The sequence below is a fragment of the Phyllopteryx taeniolatus genome, chromosome 23, assembly GCF_024500385.1.
Source record: "Phyllopteryx taeniolatus isolate TA_2022b chromosome 23, UOR_Ptae_1.2, whole genome shotgun sequence".
Classification (NCBI taxonomy): Eukaryota; Metazoa; Chordata; class Actinopteri; order Syngnathiformes; family Syngnathidae; genus Phyllopteryx; species Phyllopteryx taeniolatus.
The window spans coordinates 7,454,813-7,470,985 of record NC_084524.1 but is presented as its reverse complement, the minus strand read 5'-3'; the positions used below and the strand labels follow the sequence as shown (position 1 = coordinate 7,470,985).

The window sequence follows — 16,173 nt, the reverse complement described above, 5'->3', positions numbered from 1 at the left end:
TCACTTCTCTCTCACTGGTTTTATGAAATACATTCTAATTTTAATATTATTCCCGGGTTTTTCTGATGAGCGCTTTCTGACGTTACATATCCTTTTTTTTTTTTTTTTTTTATAATATCCAATAGCGTGTATTCTGATGGCATCCCCTCATGATGATGTGGATTGAGGGTTGGAGGCCAAATTTCAGAAGATCTGAAAGGCTTGTGGCCATTGTTGCACGATCAAAGTGTAACAGTATTACACAACCTACACAACGTGTTTGGAATATTGCCAGCAAGATTTTTGCCCTTTTTGTGTCTTGTAGGCTAGTTGAGTAAACATTTGTTCATGCCAAGTCAAATCACTCTTCAATCGTAGGAAGTAACCAAGTACAGTAAACCCTCCGCTATCGCGGTTCATCTATCGCAATTTTATTACTGTACACATTAGTTTTTACTGTACTTATTTACATTTTTAGGTGTCTATACTTTTTTTTTTGTCAACAATTTACTTTCACTCTTTAAATTTGAAACCTGTGATTTCTCTTCCTTACTTTGTCACAAATAGCATTACTTTTTTCAACTTCTATGGATGATGACATGTAAAAAAACAAAAAAACGGTGCATCCACATTGAAGGGTCGCCCAACTTTGCTGCGTTCCGCTGTTCTACTATTTTGCGTCACCCCATTAGGCTCTCTGGTTGAAGGCGCTAACGTGTAAACAGGATCGAGGACCAAGGTGGTTGTCAATATTGTAAACAAATTAGATTTGACCCATTTGTGTTTGTCTTCTTTTGTCTTGCAGACGTCAGTGAAAATCTTCATCCTGAGCGGCAGCAGTCAGTGTCCCCTCACATCAAAGAGGAAGAGGAGGATGAAGAGGTTCAACACATCAAAGAGGAGGAGGAAGAGTTCCTTCACATTAAAGAGGAAGAGCAGGAGGAAATCATCGACTGATGTCCCTTTGAAGAGTGAAGATGAAGGTCGAAGTGAGGAGAGACGAGGGGCGGAGCCACCAAACAGCAACAGCTCAAGTGATGGAGACCACTGTGGAGGATCACAAACAGACGGTGATGATGATGATGTTGATGATGAACAGTTGGAAGGTGATATGACATGTCACACTGCCAATAAATGCTGGAAATGTTCTAAATGTAGGAAAACCTTTGCTTCGAAGAGGAATTTCAAACGACACATGAAAATACACACTGGAGAGAAGCCCTTTGCATGCCCAGTTTGTGGTCAAAGATTCTCTGTGAAGAGATACTTAACAATACACACAAGAACACACACTGGAGAGAAACCTTTTTCCTGCTCAGTTTGTGGTCAAAGGTTCTCTCTAAAGGAAAGCTTAAAAATACACACAAGAACACACACTGGAGAGAAGCCATTTGCCTGCTCAATTTGTGGGCAAACTTTCTCTCAGAAGGGAAACTTAAAAACTCACACAAAAACACACACTGGTGAGAAGCCTTTTGCATGCTCAGTTTGTGGTCAAAGATTCTCCCAAAAGGAAAGCTTAAATAGACACACAAGAACGCACACTGGTGAGAAGCCCTTTGCCTGCTCAGTTTGTGGTCAAAGATTCTCTGAAAAGGGAACTTTAATAATACACACAAGAACCCACACTGGTGAGAAACCTTTTGCCTGCTCAGTTTGTGGTCAAATATTCTCTCACAAGGAAAGCTTAAAAATACACACAAGAACACACACTGGAGAGAAGCCCTTTGCATGCTCAGTTTGTGGTCAAAGGTTCTCTCAGAAGGGAACCTTAAAAATGCACAAAAGAACCCACTCTGGTGAAAAACCTTTTGCATGCTCAGTTTGTGGTCAAAGATTCTCCCTAAAGGAAAACTTAAAAATACACACAAGAACCCACACTGGTGAGAAACCTTTTGCATGCTCAGTTTGTGGTCAAAGGTTCTCTCAAAGGGAACATTTGACAAGCCACATAAGAACACACACTGGAGAGAAGCCCTTTGCATGCTCAGTTTGTGGTCAAAGGTTCTCTCAGAAGGGATACTTAAAAATGCACAAAAGAACCCACTCTGGTGAGAAACCTTTTGCATGCTCAGTTTGTGGTCAAAGATTCTCTCGTAAGGCTCTGGTTAAAACACACAAGTGTCCCGGTGAGACAAGCAGTGATCAAGAAGCTTTTAATGCAAATGTAAATGTTTAATATAAAAGTAATTACGATGTTACTGACAGACATCTACTTGCTTGTATTCTGTGTACCAGCTTTTATTGTATGTATCTTCTTCTTGTCCATATAGTTTCTAAAAGCCCCGTGAGTGTTGAGAATGAACACTGTTGCCAAAATACTTAAAAGGGACTAGTTAAAGGTGGTGGGAAAGAGGGCGGCTGTGGATCAGTAGAGCGGGTCGTCCAGTGACCGAAGGGTCGCCGGTTCGAACCCTGGCTCCGACTGTCCGTATGTGGAAGTGTCCTTGGGCAAGACACCGAACCCTAATTTGCTCCCAGTGAGCCTGGCAGCGCCTTGCACGGCAGCAGCCGCCCAGTGGTCATCAGTGGAATCATTTACTGATAAAATATTTGATTTTCAGTCGCGTTGGAAATCTCTGGCACGAGGCCGATTCAATACATACAGTGGGTACTGAAAGTATTCAGACCCCTTTAAATGTTTCAGTTATATTGCAGCCATGATGTACAAAAACAGTAAAATACATCTACAAGACAATATAATCCAGGATACATAATCAAAGACTTACTATACTATTAAGAGAGAATAAAACCACAAATCATTTGATCATAACAAAAAAAACATCATAACATCCTTGTCTTTTAGTGTTGGCAGTCCCAGTTTAAAAGACTGTATTTTAAAAAAATTGCACAGTGATGATAGTGCCTTGGTTTTTTTATCCATCACTTTAATTACTTGTTTGTACACAAAACATTCTGACCAGCCTGGCACCAACTGGTTATGCAATAGTTGAAGTGACTAAGAATCATTGACTGCAATTACATTTTTGCGGCTTCAGTTGACATTTCATTTCGAATTGCACGAAAATTTGTGAGGTTTAATTTGATGTTTTGTCAATATGGGCTTTAAAGAAAAGCTGTAAATCTATTATTAACCCAAGATATTTGTATTGGGTGACAATTTGCATTTTTTCTCCATTAACAAGTATGTCGGGGTCAGGTGATACTCTATTTGTTTTAGTGAAATACATGCCTACAGTTTTAGAAACTGTAGACAGCACTCCTGAAACCAAGTTGTGACACAGGACATTGTATGAGTGAGTTTAGCAGCAACAGTATCTTTGGAGCGACCATGAACAAAGAAAACCGTGTCGTCTGCATACATTACGCACTCTGCTTCAGAACAAAGAGTGGGCAAATCGTTGATATAAAGACTAAATAAAAGGGGGACTCGTATTGATCCCTGAGGGACTCCAGAGGTTAGCCTAAGAGACTCTGATCTGCAGTTGTTAACTGATACAGATTGTGTTCGGTCATGCAGATATGATTCAATCCAGCTCACAGCTTTGCGAGAGAAGTTCAATTTTGAGAGCTTGGTAAGAAGAACAGAGTGATTTACTGTATCGAAAGCTTTCCTGAGGTCCAAGAACACCGCCCCTACAACACCACCCTTGTCGAGAGAAGATTTTATTTTCTCAATGAAGAGGCATGTAGCCATTTCAGTTGAATGCTTGGATCTGAAACCAAACTGCGTGGCGTGGAGAGAGGGGGAGCTGCTGTTTAAATAATGGACAATCTGCTCTGACACCCATTTTTCTGCAACTTTGGAAATGGCCGGAAGAATGCTTATAGGTCGGTAGTTATTCAGAGAAGTTGAGTCACCGGATTTAAAGACAGGGGTAACAATAGCAGATTCCCAGGCCTTTGGAAAGTGACCAGATGAAATTGAAAGATTAATGATTGAGGCAATAGGAGGAGCAAGATCTACCTATTCAACCTAGATCTTTGAGCATGTTCGTGTCCATTCCAAAAACATCCTTTGCCTTAGATGGTTTGAGTGAATGAATTAAATCGCTAACTTTGGTCTCAGTAATATTTGTAATAGTAAAGAACTGCGTTGCAGACAATGCAGGGTATTCCTTCCTTTGTTTAACTGCAAACTTAGAAGAGATTTCTGACACAGATTCAATGAAGTAGTTGTTAAAAGCATCAGCCATCACTTGAGGTTCCGTCAGGATGTTTCCATTTAATTGAATTTGCATTAGTTTTGTTTTGTTATTTTGTGTATCACCCAATAGTTTTTTAATATAATTCCAGGTTATTTTTGGATTTTCTTATTTCTTTCACTACCCTATTTCTCAGTGAAATAAAGTGGTGTCTATTGTATCCTGATTTGACCGACAACTTCAAGGAATGATCGCGTTCTTTCATCAGTTTCAGAATAAATGTGTTTAACCAAGGAAGGCCATTCTTTCTAGCTTTTAGTTTAATTATCCGTGTAAATTGTATAATCATTTCTTGTATTTTGTTGGCAAATTTAGAACAATCCTCATCTAAATTTTTGCCAGCGAGTAATACATCCCAGTTTACTTCTTGGATAGAATCTTGGAAATGTTGTTGTTCATGTTTTGGTATCACCTCTTTTGCAAGATTGAGTTGTTTCAGTAAAATTTCCAGCTTTTCATAAAAACCTGCATTTGATGAGGGAGGCCTATAAATAACTACAAGAATAAAAGACATTTGCTGTGACAAAGAAACAGTTAGTCCAAGAAATTCTAATCCATTCTCATCTGTAACATGTATTTCATTACAATTAAAAGTGTCCTTGGCATAAATCATAACACCTCCTCCCTTAGAACCCTGTCTGTCTTTTCTAAACATTTTATAACCAGGTACAGATAGTATTGCTGAGGGCGAAGATTCATGGAGCCATGTCTCAGATAGGCAGAGGAAATCAATATTTGAGTCAATGAGAAGGCGATTGACCTGATCACTTTTTGTTAAAATGCTTCGTATATTTAAGTGTGCACAAAGAATGCCTTTTGGTTTACGTGTTGAGTCCCATATTAATTTAGAGTTATTAACGGTTTGGAACACCCTGCATTTCCGGTGCTTTAGTATTGCGGGGTTTGGCAGCCCCCCTTTTCTTTTATTGGCAATGTTTGCATCTAGCTTTACGCTGCCACCTTCCGCATCAGCCAGCAGTGGAGGAGGCCCACCGAGTAGAAGTGGAGGCCCAGCCGGCAGAGGTGGAGGCCCAGCCGGCAGAGGTGGAGGCCCAGCCGGCAGAGGTGGAGGCCCAGCCGGCAGAGGTGGAGGCCCAGCCGGCAGAGGTGGAGGCCCAGCCGGCAGTGGTGGAGGCGCAGCCGGCAGTAGTGGAGGCCCAGCCAGCAGTGGTGGAGGCCCAGCTAGCAGTGGTGGAGGCCCAGCTAGCAGTGGTGGAGGCCCAGCAAGCAGTGGTGGAGGCCCAGCCGGCAATGGTGGAGGCCTAGCTAGCAATGATGTTAGCTGATCTAGCAGTGGTGTTAGCCCGGCTCCTCGAGGTAAAGGCCCAGTTGGCAGTGATGTTGGCCCAGGTAGCAGAGGTGGAGGCCCAGCGAGCACTGGCCCAGGGTTTAGTTCAACATCACCAGCCAAAAGAAGTATTAGCAAGAGATTAAAAACACCCAGGAGTGGTTTGCCTGTGACAGCCTGTTCCTGCTCACCTGGGGGTGGCCTGGCATGGCCATAGTCCAGTACCCTTGTGAATAGCATGTGCTGACTCCATCTGGCTGGATACAAGGTTAGAGTGTCCCTTTTTCTTAGACATGTTGAACTTAGCAGAAGATAGCGGGTTATCCAAACAGCAAAGGAATACGTTGATAGCATAATCCATGGTCCTATTTGATCTTTGGATGACTTTTTAAGCAAACACACAGGACCTGCCAAACTGTGTGGCTGCACCCCAGCAGCCATCTTGTTTTTTCTGCGGACTTTGTATCGGTCCGTTGTGGTTAAGAAGGAGTGAAGCCGAAAGGCGAAGGTCTCAATTTACCGGTCGATCTACGTTCCTACCCTAAACTATGCTCACGAGCTGTGGGTCGGGACCAAAAGAATGAGATCCTGGATGCAAGCGACCGAAATTAGTTTCCTCCGTAGGGTATCTGGGCTCTCCCTTAGAGATAGGGTGAGAAGCTCGGTCATCCCGGAGGAGCTCAAAGTAGAGCCGATGCTCCTCCGCATTGAGAGGAGCCAGATGAGGTGGCTGGAGAATCTGATTCGGACGCCTCCCGTATGCCTCCCTGGTGAGGTGTTCCGGGAACCCCACAGGAAGGAGACCCCGGGGACGACCCAGGACACGGTGGAGAGACTACGTCTCTCGGCTGGCCTCCGAACGCATCGGGATCCCCCCGGAAGAGCTGGATGAAGTGGCTGGGGAGAGGGAAGTCTGGGCGTCCCTGCTAAAGCTACTGCCCCCGTGACCCGACCTCGGATAAGCGGTAGAAAATGGATGGACATCAGATTTGGGTGGGACCACTTTTGTTGGATACCTGGGGTGGTGTAGTGTCCACCAGAACTGGACTGGTGTTGTGATAACTCATAGATTTTTTTAATGAATTTTTGAAATCCGTGTTCATGACAGTGGAATATACCAATTTCAGGGGACTTTTATTATGAAATGCCACATCAGATTTGGATGGGACCTCTTTTGTTGGAGACCTGGGGTGGTGTCGTGTCCACCAGAACTGGACTGGTGTTGTGATAACTCATAGATTTTTTTAAATGAATTTTTGAAATCCGTGATCATGACATGACGTGATCACTTGAAATTGGTATATTTCACTACCAATTTCAAGAGTCTTTTATTTTGAAATGCCACATCAGATTTTGATGGGACCTCTTTTGTTGGAGACTTGGGTAGGTGGAGTGTCCCCCAGAACTGAACCAGTGTTGCGATATCTCATTAAAAAGATTTAACAGATTTTTTCAGTCAGGGGTAATGACAGCAAAATATGCAGTTTTCAGAGACTTTTATTTTGAAATACAATATCATATCTTCATCAAACATCTTTTCGTGGAGTCCTTGGTGGTCTGTCACACAGATCTGGACTTGTCTTGCGATACCAATGGGATTATATTGGGGTGGCTTTGCCTCAGTAGGTAGAACAGGTTCGAATCCCTCCTACGACTGTCCGCATGTCGATGTGTCCTTGGGCAAGACACTGAACCCTAATTGGCTCCCAGTGGGCCTGGCAGCGCCTTGCATGGCAGCAGCCGCCCATTGGTTTATGAATGTGTGTGTGAATGTGAGGCTTTGTAAAGCGCTTTGGGCACTGTGATGATGTAGATAAAGTGCGATATAAGTGCAGGCTATTACCATTAAATGTTCCCAAGATATCAAATAAAGTACATTTTTTAATGTATGTCAAGATTAAAATTAACTTTGCTGGTTTCATTCCTTCACCGAAGAGTACTGACGTCCGTATTATTGGGAGGCTTTTATTTTTGAAGGTGGCTTTCGCCGCCAGTTGGCGACCTATTTCCGTAATGCCTAGTATGAACAAAATTAGGGGCGGCTGGCTTGGCTGCTACTTTCCGAGTGGAGGCTGGCTTGACCGCAGTAATAACATCCTGTAACACCTATTTTATGAACCCATTTGTAGAATCTCGACAATGTTCAAAGACATATTTTCTCTCCAGATGTCACAAATGAGCTGTTTTCTTTCTGTCTCATATTTCTTCCAATGCATCATTCCGTTCTCCTGTTTCCTCTTGTTGACTTTGGTGCTTTGCCATTTTAACTAACGTAGTGTTTAACCCACAGTGTCCAAATCGTAATCTTGATGTCATTGTTTCACATCTGATTTGCACTTGCTTTTCTCATCCCTCCAAAGTGTTGTGATCATCGTGTGAAAATGTGTGCAAGGACAGCAGAGTACGAGGAGGAACTTTGTGGCGCAAAAGAGGAGAAGGAGCCACAACGTCAACTACTGGACGCTGCGTTCAATCTGCAGCCTCGAATTGTGCTACACAGAGCAGGTGGGTTCACTTGTTGCATGCATTTGAATTTTATTGCTGTTCCTGTGTTTATTTACAGCCTCCGTTTGATGACGCATTTAACTCATTCACTGCCAGACATTTTCACTCCGTTTTCACGCCCCACAGAATATTGTGTACTATGACGATGTAAACACCAAAACCACCAAAAGAAAGATCCGACTCTCTTTCTTTCATCAGAAAAAAAGTTCGTCTCTACCTTATACCGTTCTTTAGTAATCAGCAGTCAAATATAGGCGACTTTCAGCCAAATCTGTTTGTGGAGGAAAAACAGCCTTTTTGTGAAGCAGAACAATGACTTTGACACCAATATTTTTTTTCTTTTGTGAAAACCTCAAACATCTGAACATAAAACAATACCGAGAAAGTACAGAAAAATAATGTATTTGGAAGTATAACTATGTGCAGAATTTACATGAGACAAAGATGCATGAACACATGGGGCTCCCAGACTTGCACTTTGTCCCTCGTAATTCTCCTCCTCTACCGTTCGCTCAATAGTCTAGTTTTTTTTTGACCTTGCGCCTAAAATCTAGCAAAGTTTTATCCACATCTGGATTTTATTCTTTGGTGGCAGTGAATGGGATCTCGTGTGGTTGTCATTGTCCTTGAAACCAGTCCCTACTTCTGCTTGAAGCACAACCTGTGCAGTTTAGAAATATAATTATGACCGTATTTTCACGACTATAAGGCGCACTTAAAAGTCGTAAATTTTCTCCAAAATGGACGGGGCGCCTTGTAATGCGGCGTGCCTTGTGTGTGCGCCGAGTTCCAAAATGTATAAATGTTGTTGTGTGATGAGCGCGCCGCTTGACTGACTGGGAGCATTTCCTGCCGACACGCTGCTTATACAGAGGAAATGCGGACGTAAAGGGGGAAGGGTGCGCGTGAAGGAGGACGCTAAAGGCACGCCCCCAGTAGGTATATAGCGCCGGTCAAGCTCGCCTCCACTCGTAAAGTAAAGTAGCAATCAATCACTTAGTTGTTATAAATGGAATATATTCATAATGTATATGCTGTGCTGCAATTTTGTATGTGTTATTAAACGTAATAATCTGGTGACCAAATGTCTCTCTTTGTTTGTAGCTAGCAAGCTAAGCTAGAATAAACTATCTTCAAAATGCATCGAGACAAGTTTACCTGGACACGAATATTTGATGAATGATGTTTTAGTACGGTAAAATAATGATGGATGTCTGTCGAGCCTTCGATGCAGAACAAATTTGAAAAGAAGTATATCTGCAATGGGTGGCATGGAAGATGACTGGTTAGCACATCTGTCTCACAGTTATGAGGTTTGGGGTTCAAATCCCAGCCTCGCCTGTGTGGAGTTTGCGTGTTCAGCGCCTGCGTGGGTTTCCTCCGGGCACTCCGGTTTCCTCCCACATCCCAAAAACATGCGTGGTACGTTGATTGAAGACTCTAAATTGCTCGGTTAAACATAAAAACAGAATACAATGATTTGGAAATCATATTCAACCTATATTTAATTGAATACACGACAAATACAAGATATTTAATGTTCATACTGAAAAACTTTATTGTTTTTCGCAAATAATCATTAACTCAGAATTTTATGGCTGCAACACGTTCCAAAAAAGCTGGGACAGGTGGCAAAAAATACAAAGTGAGAAAGTTGAAGAATGCTCATCAAACACCTGTTTGGAACATCCCACAGGTGAACAGGCTAATTGGGAACAGGTGGGTGCCATGATTGGGTAGAAAAGGAGCTTCCCTGAATTGCTCAGTCATTCACATTTGTGAACAAGTGCGTGAGAAAATAGTCCAACAGTTTAAGGACAATGTTCCTCAACGTACAATTGCAAGGAATTTAGGGATTTCATCATCTACGGTCCATAATATCATTAAAAGGCTCAGAGAATCTGGAGAAATCGCTGAATGTAAGCGGCAAGGCCGAAAACCAACATTGAATGCTCGTGACCTTCGACCCCTCAGGCGGCACTGCATCAAAAACCGCCATCAATGTGTAAAGGATATCACCGCATGGGCTCAGGAACACTTCAGAAAGCCAATGTCAGTAAGTACAGTTCGGCACTACATCCGTAAGTGCAACTTGAAACTCTACTATGCAAAGCAAAAGCCATTTATCAACAACACACAGAAACGCCGCCAGCTTCTCTGGGCCCGAGCTCATCTAAGCTGGACTGATGCAAAGTGGAAAAGTCTTCTGTGGTCTGACAAGTCCGCATTTCAAATTGTTTTTTGAAATTGTGGACGTTCTGTCCTCCGGGCCAAAGAGGAAAAGAACCATCCGGACTGTTATGGACGCAAAGTTCAAAAGCCAGCATCTGTGATGGTATGGGGCCGTGTTAATACCAATGGGATGGGTAACTTACAGATCTGTGAAGGCACCATTAATACTGAATGGTACATACAGTTTTTGGAGAAACATATGCTGCCATCCAAGCAACGTCTTTTTCATGGACCCACCTGCTTATTTCAGCAAAACAATGGCAAACCACATTCTGCACGTCTTACAACAGCGTGGCTTCGTAGTAAAAGAGTGAGGGTACTAGAGTGGCCTGGCTGCAGTCCAGACCTGTTTCCCATTGAAAGTGTGTGGCGCATTATGAAGCGTAAAATACGACAACGGAGATCCCGAACTGTTGAACAGCTGAAGCTGTACATCAAGCAAGAATGGGAAAGAATTCCACCTACAAAGCTTCAACAATTAGTGTCCTCAGTTCCCAAACGTTTATTGAATGTTGTTCAAAGAAAAGGTGATGTAACACAGTGGTAAACATGACCCTGTCCCAGCTTTTTTGGAACGTGTCGCAGCCATCAAATTCTAAGTTAATGATTATTTGCTAAAAACAACAAAGTTTATCAGTTTGAACATTAAATATCTTATCTTTCTAGTGTATTCAATTAAATATAAGTTGAACATGATTTGCAAATCTTTGTATTCTGTTTTTATTTATCTTTAACACAATGTCCCAACTTTATTGGAATTGGGTTTGTACTTTTTGGGGTATTTTTGGGAAAATACAGTTTGACATTTTTTGTCATTTTGCTGCTATTTTTATAACAGATATTTAACTTTGTACAATATGAAAAGTTCAGTTGCATTCATTAGTAATCTAGTGTACATTTTCCTATTTTTTTATTTTTTTCCCCCCTCTTTTACCAGATGCCACTATCAGGAAAATAAAAAGTCCCATATTGCCCAGCCCTACACTCACCGTGCCATATTTGTTCATACTAGGCATTACTTCTCACCCCAAATGTTTTGAGTTTTATCGACTGAGATCGATGGAACCATTTTACTGGTGACTGTCAAATGCACCATTCATCACATTATGCCAACACTCGACAAATTAGAGTTTTTCACAGTAGCTGTCTGTTGTCATACAAGATCGGCCGAACTCCCAGAGACAAATTCCTTGTGTTTTTGACATACTTGGCAAATAAAGATGTTTCATTGTTGCGATTATCTTATGCTTTTATTGTATTTGAAGATACCTAATCGTTGCCTGTCTCATGGCCATATGCCATATTCCAACGACCCAGTGCCGTAAAGTGTCATTGTGTTTTGGTGTGCAATGCCTCCTCTTAACCCAACTTTGATGACAAAATTCTTGTTAGCACACAGCTGTTGTCCGCTGTCAAGTGGGCGGCCGAGCCACATGAAGCGATGGATGTAATGGAACAAAGATAGTAATTGGCTTATGTAGCTGGGTTCATATGATTGAGCTTAGCCCCAGTTTGCAATTTCTAGTTTAACCACCAAGGGTCGCCAAACCAAATTGAGATCATGAATAGGTGTCAGCCCCAGTTTGCAATCCCTTGTTTAACCACCAGAGGTCGCCAAACCAAAGTAGAATTATGAGTCGCCAGTTCAAGCGAAGAAGTTAAATGTCCTAATCCTATGAAACACCGTATTATGGTAAACAAACACATACTGAAGTCAACCACTTATAACCATGATTTGATTTTATATCCTTGAGATGATTTTGATGTTATAAACTTGGATGTACAATTAGGAATCATTGATAAAAAGTACATCAGGCCTGGATAGGCTGTTATATACTATTCTTACTTTTGAAATACTAAAGGGAAAAATGCTTTGAAACGGCTTTTGTGTAAGAACTGTAACCTGTGTGGAGTTGTCTCTCTCAGACAAAAATAACACATGATATATCACATAAGGATGATTGAACCTGTTGAATGCATGAGAGAATTGAATTCACATGGAACTATATACATTTATTTAACATTTGAAATATGCTCATGTACTGCTGTATTGCTTAGAAAGTAACATGATGAGATGAAATGTATTGGTTGGAGTCAAGACATATGTAATATGCTTGGAAGTGGATGTATTTACCAAAAAGGAGCCTATTTGAGTGAGCAGATAAGAGGTCAGGTCAGGACAACGATGATGCCATTCTGAGGGATAAACAGGAAACAGGTGCTTCCTGTTTAGGTCAAAATAAGAACACGCTGAGAGTAAAAATCAGAGTTCAGGTCAGGATAACTCTGACGCTATTCTGAGGGGAAAACAGGAAACAGGTGTTTCACACTCAGGTCATATCAGGACAGCGCAAACAAAAGGAGTATTTTTAGAAAAAGGGAGTTTCTGGAAAAACCAAGGTTTTAAAAGCCTCAAACGGAGAGAGCGCAGGGCTTCTTATCCTGATGCAGGATGGGGAGACGCACGCTCTTTTCTTTCGCAATACTAAGGGACATGCTGGCAGGAGGGATTTATCAAGCTACTTGGATAGCGATTCATTTTTGAATATTCCTCCTTAATTGGGTAAGACTACAATACTATTATAATAAGGTAACTAATAGAACCGCTATTGATATTGTGTGAAAAAGGGAAGAGAGCTAGTCAGCTGTCCAGGGTTTCTTATATTCCAAATTATCTTATTATTAATTGGCAACACGGCTCCGTAGGACTTGATCACTCCTTAAGGCTCACTCAAAAGGCAATATTTGTTTTATGATATATTATTTTTAACTATTTCTATTTCTTTTCAATTTTTGTTATTATTTTATTATTGATTTTTGTATTATAACCCTTTCTGTCATATTATCATTTTAACCTTAAGTAATCACTGAAATAAATACCTTGCTTTAATTCTATTCTATCTTTGTCATTCTTATAATGAGAAGTTATCTCATTTTTAATACTCGGGCATTAACACCATCCCAAAAAGTAACTCATTCATATTACTTCGGCTTAATAATAAAACAAATCCGTACGGTTCTAACAAGGACTGTTAAACTTACTAGGTCTTTAACAAATGCAATCGATTTTTAGAGATGAAACTGCTGTAAAAACGGAGTATTTACGATATTACCCTTTCACTCGGTGCGGTTACTCATCAAGGGGTGATAAGTGAAGGCAGACCGGATTGGCTCTGTAAAACTAAAGGCAGCTAGCACACCTAGGCGAATTCATCTCGGCACCGGCTTAATAGCTCCTCATCTCCTTGCTCATACGGCGTTGGTGCCGGTAGAGGAAAAAGGGGGGAGTTTGACCCTTTAAACCTGGCCTGGCCAACCCGCGGCTCGCGAGCCTCATGCGGCTCTTTAACTAGTTTCATGCGGCTCTTCAGGAGCTGTCACATGCCATGCGTCAAAAATGCTTGGCTGGCGCTGTCATTCACTCCCCCTACAGCTAGATGGCACACTGACCATGTAAGCCTGTTTGAGTGACGTCAAACGAGCGACGAGAGAATCTTTGGTGTGACATCATTTGTGTTGTAAACAATTTCCGTCAAGTTACCTCTTGAAATGGCAGGGGAAAAAAAAGCACAGCCAAACGAAAATATGAAGAAGAACACAGGACGTTTTTGCCAGAGTGGGAGAGTTTATATTTTTTTGATAAACGTAATGGCAAGCCGATCTGCCTTATATGTCACGCAGCATTAGCGCATTTCAAAGCTTCAAATCTTCAGCGTCACTTCAGCTCACTCCACCCTAACATCGAACAGGAATTTCCAAAAGGGACTGAACTTAGCAAGAACAAGTTGGTCGCTGGCGGCACGGTGGCCGACTGGTTAGAGCGTCAGCCTCACAGTTCTGAGGTGCGGGGTTCAATCCCCGTCCTCGCCTGTGTGGAGTTTGCATGTTCTCCCCGTGCCTGCGTGGGTTTTCTCCGGGCACTCCGGTTTCCTCCCACATCCCAAAAACATGCATTAATTGGAGACTCTAAATTGCCCGTAGGCATGACTGTGAGTGCGAATGGTTGTTTGTTTCGATGTGCCCTGCGATTGGCTGGCAACCAGTTCAGGGTGTACCCTGCCTCCTGCCCGATGACAGCTGGGATAGGCTCCAGCACGCCCGCGACCCTAGTGAGGAGAAGCGGCTCAGAAAATGGATGGATGGATGGAAGTTGGTCGCTTTGAAAAGCAAGGCAGAAAAGCAGGTGCAGTTTTTCAAAAAATTTACAAAACACTCGGAGACCGTAACGCTTGCATCATATCAGCTGGCTTGGAACATAGCACGGGCTAAAAAGCCATACAACGAAGGGGACTTCATTAAAAAATGCCTCATTGACGCCTTTGAAATCTTGGCTCCTGGAGACGACAAACTAAAACGGAGCGTATCAGACGTTCAACTGTCCCGCCACAGTGTTAAACGCAGAATATCGGATATTAATACAGCTGTTTAATCACAGTTGCACTCTGACCTTCAAGCATGTGAGTATTTTAGTGTGGCATTGGATGAGAGTTGTGACATACAAGACAAGCCTCAGTTGGCAATATTTGCACGGTCTGTGTCAAATGAATGTATGATCAAAGAAGAACTCCTTGATATTGTGCCATTAAAAGACAGAACCCGTGGCATAGATGTGAAAGAAGCAATGATGATTAAAAGATGACGTTCATGTGTACCCATGTGTATGATGTGGCTCTTTGCAGTAACACAGAAAAAAAAGTGGCTCTTAGTCTCTGACTAGTTGGCCACCCCTGCTTTAAACGGAGAGTCGGTCAGGACATTTCTCCCGATTAGTCCTGCGGATAAGCGAAATCTGACACCGCGCATTATTGGACATGGTAATTTGCCAACAAAGCCGCCATTCAGGCAGTGATTAGTGACTCAGTGTCACGATGATCAGCGACAGTAACTTCATCACGGAGGCAGCTCCCCTCTGGCATTTCCGCAGCTGTGGATGTCTCATTTGCTCCAGGGACATTCCGTGCTGCCGTCTTGTGCCAGTGACGAAGCTGGCATGGAGGCGAAGAATAGTAACTTTGTCACGTGATGATTTGTGAGGCTAGTTCGCTGGCTGGCCTAATCACAGTGCAGAGCCATGGAGCTGGCTGCGCGACACAGTCTTTTGCCGCGCTGCCATTTTGTATATGTTATTGGATGTAATAATCTGGCGACTAGTGATGTTAGCTAGCTAGCTAGCCTTGCTAACTGGCTTAAAACTTTGCCAAACAAATCCAAAGTGTTCATCCAAAGAATTCCGTACTGAATCAGTTGTGGCCAGGGTCAGGAATGTCTGAAATTCAGCTACTGTGGGTCGAAGATGGTTTCTATTACCATAGTGTAGATGGGAAGAGAAATGGAGTTGGGGTAATTTTAAAGGAAGAGTTAGCTGAGGATGTCTTGGAGGTGAAAAGAATATCAGATCGAATGATGAGGCTGAAACTTGAAATTGAGGGTATAATAATATAATTATGTATAATGTGATGAGTGGCTATGCCCCACAGGTAGGATGTGACCTAGTGGTGAAAGAGAAATTCGGGAAGGAACTCGACGAAGTAGTTCTGAGCATCCCAGACAGAGAGAGTTGTGATTGGTGCAGATTGTCATGGACATGTTGGTGAAGGACATAGGGGTGATGAAGAAGTAATGGGTAAGTACGGCATCCAGGAAAGGAACTTGGAGGGACAGATGGTGGTAGACTTTGCAAAAAGGATGGAAATGGCTGTAGTGAAATGGCAGGAACATAAAGTGACATACAAGAGCAGAGGTAGAAAATGATTCAAGAGAATGAAAAATGGAAAGGCAGTTGGTCCTGATGACATTCCTGTGGAGGTATGGAAGCATCTAGGAGAGGTGGTTGTGGAGTTTTTGACCAGCTTGTTCAATAGAATTCTAGCGCGTGAGAAGATGCCTTAGGAATGGAGGAAAAGTGTGCTGCTGCGCATTTTTAAGAACGAGGGTGATGTGCAGAGCTATGGGAACTATAGAGGAATAAAATTGATGAGCCACACAATCAAGTTATGGGAAAGA

The 16,173-nt window shown here is 42.4% G+C and overlaps 2 protein-coding genes across 25 annotated transcripts in view; one reads left to right on the top strand and one right to left on the bottom strand.

Moving 5' to 3' along the window:
- LOC133472529 (gastrula zinc finger protein XlCGF57.1-like) overlaps positions 1-16,173 on the bottom strand; it is a 200,021-nt gene that overhangs the window by 23,411 nt on the left and 160,437 nt on the right. The gene's annotated exons all lie outside the window — the stretch shown is intronic.
- LOC133472567 (zinc finger protein OZF-like) overlaps positions 1-16,173 on the top strand; it is a 284,984-nt gene that overhangs the window by 131,341 nt on the left and 137,470 nt on the right. For 13 of the 23 annotated variants that reach the window (XM_061763598.1, XM_061763597.1, XM_061763601.1 and 10 more), the window contains one exon: positions 785-7,784. The exons of 2 other annotated variants lie outside the window; for them this stretch is intronic. In XM_061763598.1, the coding sequence (XP_061619582.1) occupies positions 854-2,158 (1,305 nt within the window). In that variant the 5' untranslated portion in view covers positions 785-853 and the 3' untranslated portion in view covers positions 2,159-7,784. 8 more of the 23 variants (XM_061763622.1, XM_061763609.1, XM_061763619.1 and 5 more) reach the window with 3 other exon arrangements.